A 12,937-nucleotide genomic window follows, 5' to 3' on the forward strand; every position below is an offset into this window, starting at 1 on the left:
AGGGAACCAAGGAGACTGGCTGCCTGTAGGGCATCTTACTGAGAAGAGTTATGTTAAGGGATTGAGCATAATTTCTTTGACTGGCTGGAAGCCATCGTTCTAGCAGTGAACTCGAGTTATTCAGCCATCATCACATTGTGGGTTAGAGGCATGGCACATTGCTCAACCGAGAATGATACAATATCACTGGCTGATAAAAACGTTGTTTACTATGAATTTATTTGAATTATCTGAAAAGCAGAAAGTACAATCCTTTACCTTTGACTTATCCGAAAGTGATTCTAAGTAAGAGTGACTTCCATATGGGACAAGCCGATATCTGTCAAAAAACAAAAATAATGTTTTTTTTTTTTCATTCTGTCAGAATGGGACATGGCAGAGTGTGCAACAAAATCATGCTTACCTCTGAAACTGCAGATTCATCTTGTTGGCAAGTGCGTGCAGCAGCAGGACCGTTTGCCCCCAAGCAGCATTGATCTCATTCCACTCGACAGGAACACTGGGGAGGCGTCCCAGCCGGAAGTTATTAATTGTGCCAAACTGCCCGCTATGCCTGTAACCAACAATTACAAGTATCAAATATAGACCTGAGCAGTAGTGGTCTTATTCTTCCACATTTGGAGCAACAAAGAAATGGCTGTGCTAGTGATTCTTGGGCAAATAAAGCTGAAACCAGATTTCAAATAAATTCCTTTTAAAATGCAAATACATTGGCCAGACAAACATTTCATTGCTGATGATTTCACTTCTGTGGTGTTCTTGGAAATCCTTGTTACTAGCTTTTCATTGATGCTAGAAACTACATCAATCAACCACATTTCTGAGTAGGCAGAAACATGCCTTATACTGAGATGAGTCTTCAACGTCAAACATTCGATGAAAAAGCAAAGAAAGTTTCACTCAAAATTACAAAACTTTGAAGAGTACTCAAATTTGGTTCAGATTATGTATCCAACTATGCATGTGCAAAAGAGCAATACATTGCTCATCAAGAGATTTTGGGAATGAAGGCATCAGAGCAGCGCGTTTCACACAATAATGACCCCATTTCGAGTTGCAAATTTTGATCCCAGCACAAACAGAGGAATTAGAATTGTAAATTATTTAAGGATTATTGCATCATGCTGTGTTTCCTTTAAAGATTAAGACATTAAGCCTGCTTGAAATTTAAATGGGTAAAGGCTGCAGTAAAATGGCAAAACATGGTATGTCGATTTTTACAGCGCATTAATCACCTGACAAACCAGTCCCTCCTTCCACAATTATCCCTCCTTCCATCTATCCATCTATCCATCCAACCAACCAACCATCCATCCATATTCTCTCTCTCTCCTGCCTCTCTGATCGCTTTCTCTCTACCACCTACCTTCTCTCTTGAAGCCGCCCCATGTGTGCGACAACTGATCTCAGGGACAGTGAAAAAGGCACCATGAGCAGACCTGGGCTTCCAAAACCTGCCCCCAATGGCTCCAAGCCCACCAGGGGAACTATCAGGAGGAACCAAAAGCCATTTAGGGCATGACACACGTTGCAACAGACAGATGTGCATTTCAACCAGACATCTAAAGTAATGAGTTCCAAACTGAACTCTGTGTTTGAAGATTAAGCACATTATGACAAGCCCAAATCAAAGTTGAAAAACAGGGTTTAGGCATTGAGTTTTCAAAGAAACACATCCAAACTTAGCAGAGTATACCAAGTCAGCCTGTAGACGGAGGAGTCAACTCTGTTATCTTATTAAGCCTATGTGAAAAGGGTTGCAGTTTAGGTGGATAGGTGCGTTCCCTTTACAAAAGCAGTGGAAATTCAGGATATGGAAGGTCGTTTTGTATTTTGTTAATGGCATTCTAAGAAGACCATGAGCTACATTTTCCTTAATGTTTATGTTCCTGTTTTTCCTGACATGTCCTTCAACCCTAAAATACTCGAGTTAGCTGCCACTTGGCTGGACATTCCAATGATATGGGCAGGGGACTTTAATTGCTTGTCTTGGGAACGTTAGACAGATTTCTTCCTAGAAGAGGGATGGGGTCTAAACTCATGATTCAGCTGACAGACTTAGGGTGGGCTAAAATTTGTGGATGTTGATGGTATGGTTAGAGCAATACACAAGATCTGACATATTCCTTTTATTCACCCCCACTCGGTTCAGCATAGTATAGATTATATATTTATCAGTCAATGCTTCTCAAATACATGCTCAGATTTATGCCATTTGGGTACGATTATATTGACAGGTCCCACTTTGCACGCAATACAGAACAAGTGTTTGTACCCGGAAGCGAAGAGTAGAGTCCCTGTAAGAAACTGCCTTTTGTAAAGTGACAGATAAAAGTCTTATTATTATATATATTATTATTATTTTAAAAATAACTGTGGCACCATGGCCAAAAGGGCAACCTAATGGGATGCCAGACTGGCACACAACCATGGGGCCTGAGAAACCTACTTGCGAATGTGTGTTTGAACAGCCATGGGCACACAAGTCCTCATTTCCCCCTCCCACATCACGGGGCCCAACCCTGCCCCTCCCTGCACCTGCTGGCTGAGACAGCAGCAGAAAAATAAAACGATATTTAAATATCTGCAGTTCAAAAGGATCCAGCACTCTCGTAGTTGATGCCCTATTTATTTGTATTAACCTCAAAGAATTGTAATTTATCAGCAAAGTATTGGTAAACCCATTTTGCCAAAAACGAAGTCCATAAATTCACATCAGAATTCTTGTTATTGAATTAGCATGTCCAACCAAGTTAGTGATTCAGTAATAGTTTATTTCCAGGTAGATTGATGAAAGCCAGAGCATCACTAGGGCACACATGGATGAGAGACAAGCGCCAACACATGTTTCACCCCCTAGTGGTTCATAAACCCGGGGCTTTCTCAAGGCTGAAAAGGTCCAGAGACAGAAAAATGATAAGCATATTCCATATAGGACAACAGGTCCAAGAATAAAGGAAGAAGTGTTACCAAAGTGAAAAGAAAGTAATAACCAATCCTTAGTGCCACAAAGCTGATAAACAGCCGTCTAAAAAGCGATATATGTAAGAATCTACTTGCAGATGCAACACCACTTAAAATATAGAATCAAGACAGGTCTAAACAATGAGTGCTAGTAGGTGGGTTAACCAAGCAAAGAAAAAAGTGCCAGAATTAAGAACCAAAGGAAAGAAGTTATTTTACTTTCAAGACTATTCACACGGTGTTACGTTAAAATACCTAAGTAACAGATACCAATAGAATTCATCCCATGTTAGTAGGGGGGTTTGCTTATGTAATAATTAATAAAGAGTGACCCAGATAAGATGTTTAGTTGTCGAAGGCTCCCATGCGTTAAGCCACCCATTTTAGGTAGCAAAAAGATAACACTGTACCATCTCAGGTATTTGTGAAATCATTTCTTAGGGAGCTTCTTGATCACATTACATCAAGGAACAGGTCTGCATCAAATAAAAATATACAAAAGCAATGCAATGTTCGAAGTACTATTGTTCCATTCACTAAGCAAAGCCTATATCACTGATGTGAGTTAAACAGCAACTCCATATAATCAGAAACAATCCACAGTCCTATCTTTTCATTCACTAAACAAAGCCTATATTACTGTTGTGAAATGAACAACAACTCCAGATAATCGGACCATCCTGTAGGATTAAATCTCCAATACATGGCATAACAGAGAACTAAAGATGTATGTCTATGCTTATATCCTAGGGATCACAATTTTAATATTTCTCTTTTTATATTCGTAAAACACAATGACCAACAGGCGAAAGTATCAATTAGAAAGAGAAAAAGATAAATATTACACAAATAAATCATGCCACTACAGTGATAGTGTAACATCAGAGATAATAGTATGTGCATGTCTAGCCCTTGTTTTAGAGTGCTCCCCTTCTAAACAGAGAAATCCCTAAGGAGGATAAATAGTGATCCAAAAGACAAAGAAACGTTTCAATTCAAAGATCAAAAGGTGGTTGCGAGCGTGACTCAGTGAGCAAATAAATGTCCCGTATTTTACGAAGTCACAGGATAAATCCCTGCATTTAAATTAACCCACCTTTTAGTCCGGCGTTCTAATTCAGCGCCATTTTTATTTTAGGTGGAACATGCTAATTCAATAACAGGAATTCTGATGTGAAGTTATGGACTATTTTTTTGGCAAAATGGGTTTACCAATACTTTGATATTTAAATATCGTTTTATTTTTCTGCTGCTGGCTCTTAGCTAGTGGGGTGACGCTCCTCCGCCATTGTGGAGGAGCCGTTTCTGTCTAGTCCTACAGATGGATGTTGCACAGGGACGGAGTTAATCAGGCACATAGCTTACCTCATTTTTTTAAAGAGACAGAGATCCTTTGTACCCCTTATTGTTATACTATTGAAATACTATTGGTCATTTCTTAAGCTAAGTTGTTCCGGTCCACCACATGCATGTACAATCTACAGACAAGTACACTTACAAAATAATTATTTTACGAGTTTGAAAATTCATGAAATTCATCGCACCACATGTGCTAAGAATCTAAAAAATGTTGTAGGTGCAACAATGACGCTTGATTCTAATTTTTGTAGGTAAGTAAGAGAAGGCCTGCATGGTCTAAATTTCTGAATTGGGCTTGACAAAACAAGACCGCTGGCATTTATAAAATGTGCACATAAATATATAATGCTTTGTAAAGAGACTCCATTACAGGGACAGACCCTTGGATCCCTGAACCATTGATCCATCATCAGGCAAGCTTCTAAATAATTTATCAGATAAGCTGAAACCGAGTCAATAAAAAGCGATCGCAAATGTTCGTCACTGATACAAAATAAGGCTGTATATTTCAAGTTATCAACAATTCATGGTGCTCCACTGTTACTGTACCATAACCAATATGCACTCTTTCCATTCCAGAACTGATCTTGCTTTATTTTTCATATCTGCTTTTGATATTGTAATAGATGCCCCAGGGTCTGTAACATTTCGAGTTATTCCCACACTCTGAAGCATTTTCCTAATATAAGCCAACCATGGAATATTAAACATATTATCAAAGCCTTAAGTCCACAATAAGTGCCCTATTTAGCTCAGTTTCTGCTTTATTCCAGATTAATTGCCAGAGGTGTGAGTAGCCTCAGATACCAGAGCCATCTATTGCTGCTGAGGTCCATTTACTTGATTAAATCATGCACATTTCTTTAATTGGCTCATTATCTAGTTTTGTGGCAAATTTAAATATGCCCTTTACATTCTTTTTCAAAACGTCTTCCTTTGTAACAGAGGCGACTGTAGTTTCTCATTCAATCGTATAACACGCCCAAGTAGAAGAATTATCAACTTTTGGTATTAGAACACATTTTCTCAAGAATTGAAAAGGTTAACATACTCCCTTCCCACATACCATGGTACACGTTTTAGTTAAATTAACTTTCAGGTTTAAATCCTCCATGAAACAAACAAAAGCATCCAATAACTTGTGTAGGCCCAGAGGCGTTTTTACGGGGTGGACGTCATGGTCCACATACTAAAGAGCTGGAATATTTTGGGGACCAATTTTGGGCATAAAAGCTTGGGTTTAAATTAGAGCTTTTCCAGACCATTAATATACAAGTTGAAAAAGAGAGAGGCCAAGACACCACCCTGTCTTACATCTCTTCTTATCTTGAAGGGCTTAGAGCATTCTGCATTTTGGCCGAAGCGAACACGAGCAGTGGCATATTGGTATAACTGGCTTAACAAATCAACAATGGAGTTATCCACACCCGTAGAACTTGTGCTGTTCTAAAGATTTGTGTGACTCACACAATCGGAAGCACTGCTCAGGTCCATAAAGCCCAGGTAAAGGAAGTCCTTATTGGCCTTAATGTATTTACTCCAAATTTAGGCACTGCTCCACTGTGCCTGGATAGTTCTAAATCCAAATTGGAGATCTGAAAGAATCAAGTTTTGGTCAACCCAATCTTCTAATTTATCTAATACAACCCTGCCCAATTATCTTAATAGATTAATCTAATCGAGAAATTAGTCAGTAAGGATAAGTTACTTACTTGTAAATCCTAGTTCTCTTCCAGGGGTATCCTCATCAAAGTCAAACATTGAATATTCCCGCCTTTGTGCGGGGACCCTGGAGCATACATAAAATACACACATATAAAGTATGAAATATGCACAAAAATATATATATAGCATTTTTAGTAGGCAAATTTTCATACTAAACTCATATATACTTGTGTGAAACAGCAATGCAGACTAATCATAAACAGGCTAAAATGCTTTATTTCTATGTAGTTTTTTTTTTTTTTTTTTTTTAAACAGTCCTTTTCAAAATTACAATAAGAGAAAAAACACTTTCCAGAGCCCCATAACTGGGCCCAGAAAAAGAAGCAGTAGCAACATCAGAGAAAAAGAGAAACAACTACATTGAAAACAATGGAGCATTCTTAGCCAATAGGCTGCATGCAGGTTAACACAGGAGAACCATAAAAATTCTGGCACCGTGCCTTTAAGACCCTGAGCACCTCCAGTATCCCACCATGCCTCAGGGGTGAAGGAGAGGTGACAGTTGGTTCACAGTTAGGTCAGTACTTTTTTACGGTAACAAGTTGTGCGGCAGATTCGAAAGATAGTGTGTCCTGCACTTCTAGAAGCCTCGCTTCCGGGGAGGAGGGTGGGTTGTTTATGACTTTGATGAGGATACCCCTGGAAGAGAACTAGGATTTACAGGTAAGTAACTTATCCTTCTCTTCCAGGGGATCCTCATCAATAGTCATAAACATTGAATAGATTAGCAAGCCCATCCCTTAACTCTGTGGACTGTCTAATAGAAGTGCAGGAATAGATCTGTATCATGCAAACAAATTTCTCAGAGATGCTTGCCCCACTTGGGCGCCTGCTCTGGCATCTGAGTCCAAACAGTAATGCCTAGTAAATGTATGTACAGACTTCCATGTAGCAGCCTTACAAATTTCAGAGATTGGAACATTATTAAGGAGGGCAGCCGTAGTCGCCTTCCCTCTTGTCGAATGCGCCTTAGGCCTAGCAAGTAGTTGTTTATTAGCCAATTGATATGCAGTAACAATACATTAAACTATCCATCTAGATATGGTTCGTTTTGAGGCTGCCTCGCCTGTTCTCAAATGACCATAATTTACAAATAAGTGGTTAGATTGTCTAATTAGTTTGGTTTTGTCCAAGTAAAATTTCAGCACTCTTTTCAAATCTAGGGAGGGCAAAGCTTTTTCCGCCGGAGTATCCGGAATGAGGAAAAATATTGGTAGTGAAATAGTCTGATTGATGTGGAAATCTGACACCAATTTCGGTAAGAAGGATGGATGAGTTCGTAGAACCACTCTATTCTCGTGGAAGACGGTGTATGGTTCTTTGGAGGACAAAGCCTGAATTTCACTGACCCTCCTCGCGGAAGTAATGGCTACCAGAAAAGCCGTCTTCCACGTAAGGTGTTGCAAAGAGGCTTTGTGTATAGGTTCGAAAGGAGGGCCCATAAGTTTTGATAGCACTACGTTCAGCTCCCATGGAGGGGAGGGTTTCCGAATGGGTGGACATTTTTTTTTCAAACCTTCTAAGAAATCCTTGACTACTGGTCTTGTAAAAAAGGATTCCTGAGAAGGTGACTTACGATAGGCTGTAATGGCAGATAAATGTACCTTAATAGACGACACCTGCAGCCCCGATTTTGCCAAATGGAGCAGGTAAGACAGTATGACCTCCTCCTGAGCCAGTATAGGATTCTGACCTTGCTGACGACACCATATGTAGAACCTCTTCCACTTGAACGCGTAAGAACACGGCGTGGAAGGCCGTATGGACTCCTTTAAGATGTTCATGCACTCCAGCGAGAGCCCTAGGTGCCCATACTGCAGGAATTCAGGAGCCATGCCGTCAAGCTCAGAGAGGGAAGGTTGGGGTGAAGTATCCTGCCTCCCAGCCTGCAAAGGAGATCCGGTCTGCACGGCAGCCTCCTGTGAGGCTGTTCCGATAGGTTGAGGAGATCTGTGTACCAGAACTGACGAGGCCATTGCGGAGCTATGAGAATCATTCTGGTGCTGGATCTGTAGAGTTTGTTGATCACCGCAGGTATGAGGGGGATCGGTGGAAAAGCGTAGAGAAATATCCCTGACCAGTCGATCAACAGGGAATTCCCTCGAGATCCCAGACGGTAGAACCTGGACGCGAAGTCTGGGCATTTCCTGTTTACCTCGTCTGCGAAGAGATCCAATTGAGGCCAACCCCATTGAGCGAAGAGGTCTTCGACGACCTCGTCGTGAAGGACCCAATCGTGGGCGTCCTCGAGATTTCTGCTCAGGAAGTCCGCCTCCACATTTTGTTGCCCTGGTAGGTGAACTGCTGTGAGCGACATTCCTCTTGCTAAGAGCCAATGCCAGATGGCCTGAGACTCCTGAGATAGGGGCAGGGATCTCGTTCCCCCTTGTCTGTTCAGATGATGCATTGTCGTCGTATTGTCCGTTTGCACTAGAAGAGATTTCCCCTGAATCGATGGAGCAAAAGACTTGAGAGCCAGATGGACTGCTCTGAGCTCCAGCAGGTTGATGTGGTACTCTCTTTCGTTATCGGACCACAGGCCCTGAGCTTGAAGGGAACCCAGATGAGCTCCCCATCCCTGAAGCGACGCATCCGTTACCAGAGTGTCGGTCAGGATTAACTGGTGAAACGGAGCTCCTACTGACAGGTGAGGTCTGTGCATCCACCATTGCAACGACTGTCGTGCTCCTACCGGAAGTTGCATTCTGGCCTCCCAGCGGCCTGTGCTCTGGTTCCAGTTGTTTTCCAACGCCTCTTGAAGAGGCCTCATATGTAGCCTGGCATTCGGGACAATGAAAATGCACGAGGCCATGGAGCCCAGTAGAGAGGTTACCTGACGGGCCGTAGGTGCGTCGGACTTCAGAAGGTCTTGACACTTTCTCTTTATTGATAACAGTCGTTCCTCCGAAGGATACACTCTTTCGAGCTCTGTATCCCGTATTGCTCCCAGGTAGTGGAGATTTTGCGTTGGTATCAGGGTGGACTTTTGGTAGTTGACCTGTAGACCTAGAGACCTGAAAACACTGAGCACAATGTCCCGATGGCTTCTTGCCTGCTCCGGAGAGGAGGCCTTCAGTAGCCAGTCGTCTAGGTATGGGTAAATGAAGATTTTTTGCTTCCTTAGATGCGCTGCTACTGCTGCTACGCATTTTGAGAGAACGCGAGGGGCAGATTTCAGGCCGAATGGAAGCACCTTGAACTGATAGTGCTGGGAGACTATCCGGAAGCGGAGGAATTTTCGATGTTTGTGAATGATCGGGATATGAAAGTACGCGTCTTGCAGGTCTATGGCGCACATCCAGTCTCCTTGATGTAGCTGAGGGAAAATCTGGTGGAGAGCCAGTATTCTGAACTTTTGCTTTTTTATGTACTTGTTCAGAAGTCGTAAGTCCAAAATCGGTCTGAAAACTCCTACTCGACCTTGTTTTGCTACTAGAAAATAGCGGGAGTACACTCCCTTCCCTCTGTGCGCGACTGGGACTTTTTCTATCGCCTTTTTCCGTAAAAGGGCGTGAGCCTCTTTGCGTAATAGGCTCATGTGAGCTGGATTGCATTTGGTTGGTGGCAAGTGAGGAGGAGGTTGGCGGAAAAGAAGAGTACCCATTCTCCACAATGTTGAGCACCCATTTGTCTTTTGTTATTGCACCCCACTCGTGAATGAACTCTGTGATACTTCCCCCCCACCGGAGTGGTGCATGGTGCTAAGGGAAGCGAGTCCTCATTGCTTTGCCAGAGCTTTGGGTGTGGACTGCTGTGGTGTGCTGGACCCTCGGTCTCTCGCGAGATTGAAAAAGTGGGCGTCCTTGTCTCTGCTGTGGTCTCTGGGACCAATGAGGGGTTTTAACCCTCTGCTGAAAAGGGCGCTTGTCGTAAGGTCTTCTCCGGAAGTCCTTTTTTCTCTCTAGGCCCACTGCTCTCATGGTGTCCACTTCCGTCTTCATACGCGCCATCTCCTCGTCTGTATGGGTTCCAAAAAGAGAGTTTCCGTTGAACGGAAGGTTTAGGATACGCTGCTGCACTTCCTGCTTCAATCCTGCCAGTCTCAGCCAGGAAGACCTTCTTGCACAAACCCCATGCACGTAACCATGTGCAGCCAAGTCTGCCCCATCTGTTGCTGCACTGATGACCTGATTGGAGACCAGACACCCCTCCTGAAGGATCTCCTGAAAATCCTGCCTGTCCTCCCTAGGCAATTTCTCTGTGAAGCTGCTTAGTGAGTCCCAGAGTGAACGGTCATATCTGCCTAGGAGTGCGGAAGCGCTGGAGACCTTCATCATGGAAGCCGCCGTGCCACACATCTTCCTCCCCAGAGAGTCCAGGTGTCTACTCTCTTTATCCGGTGGAACCGTGGAGGATGATGCCACTGAGTGCATCTTCCGGGCTGCGGCCAATATGACTGAGTCTGGAGGTGGATCAGTCCTGAGAAACAAAGGATCTTGCTCAGGTGCCTTATATTTCTTCAAGATCCTAGACTAGGCACTAGCGGTAGCAATTTCTTCGAAGCCGCCCTATGTTGCAGGGTTTCAAAGATCACAGATGATGAGGTCGAAGGTTCCGGGACCTCTATATTGAGTTTTTGTGCTCCCCTGAGAAGCACCTCGTTAAAGGTCGTAATATCGTCCACCGGGGAAACTCTAGCTGGTGGAGAATCCGTTAAGGTCGGGGAGTACTCTCTTACTGAGGATCCCGACGATGACCAAGAAGGAGACCTTCTGGGATTGCGTGACCGTGATCTAGATCGTGACCTGCTCTGAGATGCTGTAGCAGCGCGTCGAGGCCTCGTGGCCGACTGGTAAGACGCAGAACGAGACGGTCCTGCCCGCGCTGTTGGCGATGGTGTTCTCCGGAGAGAGGCCAAATGTGAGTACATCCTAGAGTACTGAGAGTCTGGGGAGGCAGTCGTTCTATTCAGGCTCTCCAACCACCTTGGCAACAAGTTGATGGGCGAGACATGCCCAGACGATGCAGCTCTCGACCGCCCAGATGAACCACTCCTTATGGAGACCACCGGAGATGATGGAGTGGTCTTATCCGCCAGCGGAAGCCGACGCTCTTCGCCTTGCGAGACTGGGAAAACCTGTGTCGACGTCGACCGCTGCAACGTCGAAGGGAGTGACGTGGGCTGCTCTGGTCTCAACGTCGAGTGCCTCGACGGTGACCAGCGATCCCTTGACCGCGACCTGCTCGACATCATGTGCCTCGCCGTCGAGTGATGTGCCGTCGACGGCGGATGTCTTCGCTCCCGCCGTTGGGGAGATTTCGACGTTGTCTTCCTCGTCGTCAAGGGGTGCGAGGCCTTTGACGGCGAATGGGCACGCCGGTGCTGGCTCGACATCGATCGCTGTGTAACCGTCGACGGAGATCTGCCCCTGTGGTGGCCATGTTCCTTTGACGTCGTATCCTTCGACGTCGGTCGGGTCGCCGACGACGCCGATCTATGGCGGTGTGACGGAGGCAGCGATGACGTCGAACAAACAGGTACCTTCCTACCTGCTGACGTCGATCTAGCCTGTCTCTCCTGAGAATGGCTTGTTGGCTGCCTGGGAAGTGAAGAGGACGATGTCTTCTGCCTCTCATGAAGACCATGAAGTCTGATCTTCTCCCTGTCCTTCAGAGTTCTTTTAGACATGTTCTTGCAGTGTCTGCAAGTGTCAGGGCAGTGACTCTGAGGCAAGCACACAATGCAGAGAGTGTGTGGGTCTGACTGGGCCTTCTTCTTCCCACAGGAAGGGCACTTCACAAAAAGAGAAGGCATTTTTCAGTCAGGAAAAAATGTCTTGACTCAGACAAAGGTGTTAAATGTCAAGTGAAAGCAGAATAACGCCGTTTTGAAGTATTTTCCTGAGAAAAACTGTCACCTCTCCTTCACCCTTGAGGCATGGTGGGATACTGGAGGTGCTCAGGGTCTTAAAGGCACGGTGCCAGAATTTTTATGGTTCTCCTGTGTTAACCTGCATGCAGCCTATTGGCTAAGAATACTCCATTGTTTTCAATGTAGTTTTTTCTCTTATGTTGCTACTGCTTCTTTTCCTGGGCCCAGTTATGGGGCTCTGGAAAGTGCTTTTTCTCTTATTGTAATTTTGAAAAGGACTGTTTTAAAAAAAAAAAATACAAAAACTCCATAGAAATAAAGCATTTTAGCCTGTTTATGATTATAGTCTGCATTGCTGTTTCTCCCAAGTATATAAGAGTTTAGTATGAAAATTTGCCTACTAAAAATGCTATGTATATATATATATTTTTTTTCGTGCATATTTCATACTTTATATGTGTGTATTTTATGTATGCTCCGGGGTCCCCGCATGAGGGCGGGAATATTCAATGTTTATGACTATTGATGAGGATCCCCTGGAAGAGAACAAGTGGGGGATCAGCCCCATTTCCCCTCTTGAAAATAGGCACTATGATGGAATTGTACTAGGTTTATTGGAAGAGGCCAAATCTTATTGAACTTAAAACATTTGTTAATACAGGCACCCCTAGCTCTGTATTTCCTTTGCATATGTCAAGGGGGACCCAATCTGGACTCGCTACCTTTGCTGACGGACTCTTTCTTAGGGCTGAGTGTATGTCATCCACACTAAATATAATCTGTTTCGTATCCTGGTCTCACTGTGAAGGTTTATCCAGTGCATAACTATCCTCATTGAAAATTGCAGAAAAATGGGCAATGTATACTGTTTCAGTCACCCCTTCACTAAGAGTATGGCCTGTGCCATCAGGAAGAAGAGGAGAATTAACAACTCACCAGAATAAAATACAGTCATTGAATGTGATAGCTTTAACAAGGCTATCTCAGGCTTCATGCCACACAACAAATTTCCTCTCAAATATTACTTTTTAATATATTGCTTCACGTATCTCATTCATTTGTTTTGGGACGGACTTC

General features: G+C 43.8%; 1 protein-coding gene across 1 annotated transcript in view; it reads right to left on the bottom strand.

The window, feature by feature from the left end:
• Positions 1-12,937, bottom strand: part of BECN1 (beclin 1) — a 108,488-nt gene that overhangs the window by 17,566 nt on the left and 77,985 nt on the right. Inside the window, exons 9-10 of the mRNA XM_069237732.1 lie at positions 404-553; positions 259-319 (exon numbers count right to left, since the gene is read on the bottom strand). Coding sequence (XP_069093833.1) covers positions 259-319; positions 404-553 — 211 coding nt within the window. The remainder of the gene's footprint in view (positions 1-258; positions 320-403; positions 554-12,937) is intronic.

The sequence above is a fragment of the Pleurodeles waltl genome, chromosome 6 (genome assembly GCF_031143425.1).
Source record: "Pleurodeles waltl isolate 20211129_DDA chromosome 6, aPleWal1.hap1.20221129, whole genome shotgun sequence".
NCBI lineage: Eukaryota > Metazoa > Chordata > Amphibia > Caudata > Salamandridae > Pleurodeles > Pleurodeles waltl.